This window comes from Microtus ochrogaster, unplaced genomic scaffold (genome assembly GCF_000317375.1).
Source record: "Microtus ochrogaster isolate Prairie Vole_2 unplaced genomic scaffold, MicOch1.0 UNK41, whole genome shotgun sequence".
Classification (NCBI taxonomy): Eukaryota; Metazoa; Chordata; class Mammalia; order Rodentia; family Cricetidae; genus Microtus; species Microtus ochrogaster.
The window spans coordinates 2,298,176-2,303,528 of record NW_004949139.1 but is presented as its reverse complement, the minus strand read 5'-3'; the positions used below and the strand labels follow the sequence as shown (position 1 = coordinate 2,303,528).

The 5,353-nt window shown below is 41.0% G+C and overlaps 1 protein-coding gene across 4 annotated transcripts in view; it reads right to left on the bottom strand.

The window, feature by feature from the left end:
- Stim1 (stromal interaction molecule 1) overlaps positions 1–5,353 on the bottom strand; it is a 177,939-nt gene that overhangs the window by 60,231 nt on the left and 112,355 nt on the right. For all 4 annotated transcript variants that reach the window (XM_013354368.2, XM_013354369.2, XM_005368822.3 and 1 more), the window contains exon 3: positions 3,742–3,856. In XM_013354368.2, coding sequence (XP_013209822.1) covers positions 3,742–3,856 — 115 coding nt within the window. The remainder of the gene's footprint in view (positions 1–3,741; positions 3,857–5,353) is intronic.

Here is a 5,353-nt window from a genome sequence, read left to right as displayed (position 1 = left end):
ATCCATTTCTATAAGGGCGTTTTTTACATGTTGTTTAAGGGACTCTATTGCTTTCATAAAGTCAATTTTTTCCACTTTTTCTGTGTTAGGGTGTTCAAGTCCTTCGTTTGTAAGATCATTTGGGTTCTGGTGTTTTCATGTTGTTTTTCAGATTGTTGGGTGAATTCTTGCTTTGGCGCCTGCCCATCTCCTCCTATCGATGCTATCTAATGGGTCTTTTAAAACCAGATCAGGTTTCCCTGCTGGCCAGTGGCTCCGCTTACAAAATGCCCTCGCTCCGTTTCCTGGCTCCTGCCGCGGGCCAAGATGCCTCTCACCACTCAGAAGGGTCTTCAGGAACAGGACCAGGCTCCCCGTTCACCAGGGACCTCGCCAACAAAAGGCCTACCTCTTTGATTTAATTGTAGTGTTATTTTTATTATTAAAACCAGAGCTGGTTAATATATGATTAGCAAAGTTTTCTGCTAAGATCTAAATAATACAGGAAAAATGAAAAACAAATACTGGTTTCCACCATGAATCAGAGAATGTTAACAACAATAATCATGAAAAGGAGTGGCCTAAGCCTGCTGATTCTCTGCGCACCAGTGACTGACGCTGACGCCGACACCAGCAGCGGCACTCAGGGCAGCCACAGCACCAAAAGCTTTTGGTAGCTCTGGAAACTGTCCCTCTAGAGAGAATAGGCCTTTTTCGGAATAATGAGGCAAATTATTAGACACAAGGAGGGTCTTACTTGTCTATCAAACCACATGGTAAACCAATCTTTAAAAAGTGTATCTATATGACTTCTCGGCAGTGAGGTACTCTGCTGTATGTTAGAATGTTTTACTACTAAGGGTAAATGAGTCCCAGTACCTTCTAAAAAACTTGCTTCATTGTCTTCCATGTTCCCGTAATTCAAAATACCCTGGAAGTGTTCCAAATAGTTGCTAAGTCCAGAAATAAAGTTATTACCAGAAAATTGTGGGGCTGTTTTCTAGTATTATGATTCAAACCTCTATTTCTGCCTTCCCTTTGGTCACTTTCCTTTCTTAGTTACTTTTCTTTGAGCTTGTTAAAAAGGCCAATATTATGTTTCTTGTCTCTTGCATTCTAAGTTTGTACTTATAAAACCTACTCTTAAAAACAAGGCTCCTTATCATCAAGTTATTAGAGAAGAAAATCAAAATTAAACAGAACTAATGGAAGATTTTTCCTGGCAATGCTAATATACCTCCAAAGCTCATATCCTAGATTCAGATCTCATCAGTAGACAGCCCGAATCGTTTAGGAGCTGTAAAGACACAGGAGCAGGGTGTGGAGCTTAGGGGTGGGGTCTTTGCTTCAGAAGACTTCTGGAGGCTTTCTCCTCTCTGCTTCTTTACACACTTTCTCTAAACTGTTGATAAAACAGTTAAGTAGCAGCAACTCCCTTTTCACCCCGCAAATCTAATGAATCTAATACTCTCTGCCTATATACACATGTTCCTTCTCAGGTATAAAATCCTACAGTCCTAGATAAGAATTTGAATACAAATAAAAACAGTCTCGTTCTATTAAAAGTAGTGTTTTCTGCCATCAGATGACAAGGAAATGCACTGGTCTACAAGGGTCAGAGGATTTACATCTACTTCTGGCTCTCCTAAATGCATGACAGTAAACACATGATTTTATAAGCCCAGTCCTAAGTTTCCTCATCTGAAAACCAGAAAAATTACACACTACAGTGTCAGGTTCCTATAGCTGCAACAGCTTAAGAGGCTAAGAAAGGATGATCCAAGAGTCTGCAGCCAGTATGAGCAATACAGGAAAACAGTCCCAAAATTCTGAACCCATGGGTCAATCAAGTTTCTTTTTTTTTTAAGATTTATGAATTTTATGTGTATGAGTGCTCCATCTGCATGTATGTCTTCACACCAGAAAAGAGCACCAGATCGCATTACAAATGGTTATAAGCCACCATGTGGATGCTGGGAATTGAACTCGGGACCTCTGGAAAAGCAGACAGTGCTCTTAACCTCTGAGCCATCTCTCCAGCCCCAAGTTTAACCTTTCTTAACACCTTGTATTAGTCAGGTGGTTTTTGTTTATGTTTTTATTTTTTTACTTTGTTTTTTTTTCTTGTTGTTGTTTTGTTTTTTAATTAATGGTTGATGTGGGAGAGCACAGGCTGCTCATGGTGGTGCCACCCCACCCCAGGGCACCAGGTGGTCCTGAATGAAATAAGAAAGCGGGCTGAACAAGCCATGAAAGGCAAGTCAGTAAGCAGCTTCCTTTATGGTCTCTGCCTCAAGGTTCCTGACTTGAGTTTCTGCCTTGGCTTCTCCCGATAATGGACTATAAGCTATAGTTTTTTTTTAAAATGTTTTTTTTGTTTTTTTTTTTATTTATTATTTATACAATGTTCTGTCTGTGTGTATGTCTGCAGGCCAGAAGAGGGCACCAGACCTCATTATAGATGGTTGTGAGCCACCATGTGGTTGCCGGGAATTAAACTCAGGACCTTTGGAAGAGTAGGCAATGCTCTTAACCACTGAGCCATCTCTCCAGCCCCACTATAAGCTATAAATGAACCAAATGAACCCTTTCCTCCCTAAGCTTTGACCACAGCAAAGAAACTAGGACACATATGTTCTACAAGACGTTGCGAAAAGACTGTGGGCAATCTTTTTTATCTGTCTATCTATCTATCTAAAAATCTATGTATTTTAGTGACTATGTTTCATAGATCCAAGGCTGCCAATAAACTTAGTGAGGATACTCATGAATTTCTGATCCTGCTGCTTCTCCTTCCCAAGAGCTGATATTATATATGTGAACCACCACAGCTGATTTATCCAGTGGTGGGGAGCAAATTTGGGGCCTTGTGCGTGTGAAGCAAACTCCCCACCAACTGAACTACATGCCAAGTCACTGTTTCCATCGTTGTTGGGATCCAAGGACACTCCACAGAGATAAATGAAGCTAAAAACCTGCTATCTTCTTCCCTGTTGAGTCTCATAAAACTAAACATACTCTTTCCCTCAAATTTCAGAATAAAATGCTCTAGAGGGGGAAAAAAACAGGTAGTCATGGTTTAGGAGCTTTATTAGTAGAAAGATCTACAATTTTCACTGAGAAATTCAACGAGTCAGTAATGTGCCCACTGAAGGCACCACATTTAATTGGGCAGTGCTAGCACTGCCCAGGGTTCAGAGCTCAGAAGCTGGCAATGCAATTCAGCTCTGTATGAATCAAACCACACTTGGGAGAGAGTCTGTGACCAATTCAGGGACTTAAGAAAGATATTATAAAAGTGTTTACAAAAAGGAAATCTAGATCGAAAAGAGACTGAAAATGTTTTATTCAAGGATGAAGAACTATTCAGGTTTTTTCTGCGGGGGGGGGGGGAGCTAGAATTAGGAATGGACCTGTCTTTACTGTTGCTCGACCTCTGAATCACCTGGACCCAGAAGAGGTGGGGCTCAGCAGGGAGCAGAGAACAGCAAGCGTCTTTTCTCGGGAGATTATGTGGGACAGTATGAGGACAGAAGACGAGTTAGGCTGGAGTTCAGGACATCCTGATGAAGGAAGACTTCAACTCTCTTCCCCAGCATAATGACCACAGCTCAGTCTTACCACATGACTGTACACAGAATGATTTCAGCGAGTCACATCTTGTTCAGCATTTTTTGTCCATGTCTTTTAGAGTCAGGCACCTACTCATCTCCTCTCTTCTAACCTCTGACAACTAGGGCTGACAGCCAGGCTGCCTGTTACCTTCAGATGCCTTCCATGCTTTCCACAGGTCCTCCACGCTGATAAGCTTATCCTCACCATGGAAGGTGCTGTGCTTCACTGTTGGATCATGGTAATTGAGGTCTTCCCTTAGAAACTGCAAGGGAAAAGCATACAAGTCACAGGAAATACTTGTGAACCAGTCCACCAAGATCTCCACATAAATCATCTGTCTCCAGCTATACACCTTCCCAACACATTGCTTATGAACTTCAGTCATGTAACATTCTTTTTTTGTAACTTTCTTCTTATTTATTCTTTGTGCCTTTCACATCATGCCTCCTGATCCCACCCATCTCCCTTTCCCCAAAAAATATAACAAAATAAAAGTTATGAGAAAAAGGAGAAAGAAAAAAAAAGGAAGAGAGGGAAAATCTTGCCATGGGAGCTTCAGTGTGACATCTTGAGCGTCACACAGTGAAGCACGCAGTAAACTTCTAATCCATACATTTTGACATATAGGTATTATATGAAAGTCTCCATTGCCAAAGAGAACATTTTTTGTTTTGTTATATGTTTTCATATGGAAAAACATAGATATACTAGAAAATACTTTTTTAATTATACAAACAGTGACAGTGAATTAAACTAAAAGAGGGAACAAAGAAGAGTTGACATTTTAAAAAATGTTTATTATGTTTCTGCATCCACATGCACAGATGTACATGACTTTGCAGAAGTCAGAGGTCAACATTCACCTTACCTTTGGAGACTGAACCTGGAAATCATCCATTTGGCTAGGCTGACTGGCTAAGTGAGCCCCATCTGCCCACCCACACCAGCCTGGAGGTACAGATACATGCTGAAGGGCTCAACTTTTATATGGATGCTGGGGATCAAAACTCAGGTACTCACACTTGTATGGCAGGCACTTTACCAAATGAGCTATGCTCCCATTAGCTACAAATTCCTTAGTTTATTTGTTTTAGGACAAAGTCTCAAGTAGCCCAGACTAACCTGGAACTTGCTATATAGCTGAGGATGACTTTGAATTCTCTTTTTTAATTTTTTTACCTTTATTTTAAATTATGTGAGGAGAGGAGTAAGGGAGGAGAGGAAAAAGTGGAAGAAATAAAGAGGAAAGGAAAACCATGTCTCAAAGGAAAAGAAAAAAAAAACTAGGCTAGGCATGGTAGCACACGCCTTTAATTCCAGCACTCAGGAGGCAGAGGCAGGTGGATCTCAGATCTCTAAGTTTGAAGCCAGTCTGGCCTACAGAGTAGGTTCCAGGACTGTCAGGGTTACAAAGAGAAACCCTGTCTCAAAAAAAAAAAAAAAAGGAAATAATATTAAAAGAAAAAATGTTAAAAGAAAAGGAGCATCAAGTACAGTTTTCTGTGGACTGGAGGATAACCTAGTCTATATAGACAGTTCCAGGCCAGCCAGGTCTACAGTGATACCTGGTCTTTGGGCGGGGGGGTGCTATTTACTTAAATAGAAAGGAGAATGGGGCCTGACATGGTGAGACACACTTGGAAGGCAGAGGCAGGTGGATCTCTGAGTTCAAGGCCAGTCTAGTCTACAGAGCAAGTTCCAGGATAGCCATGGTTATTCAGAGAAGCCTTGTATTGGGGAAAAAGAAAGAAAGGAGGGA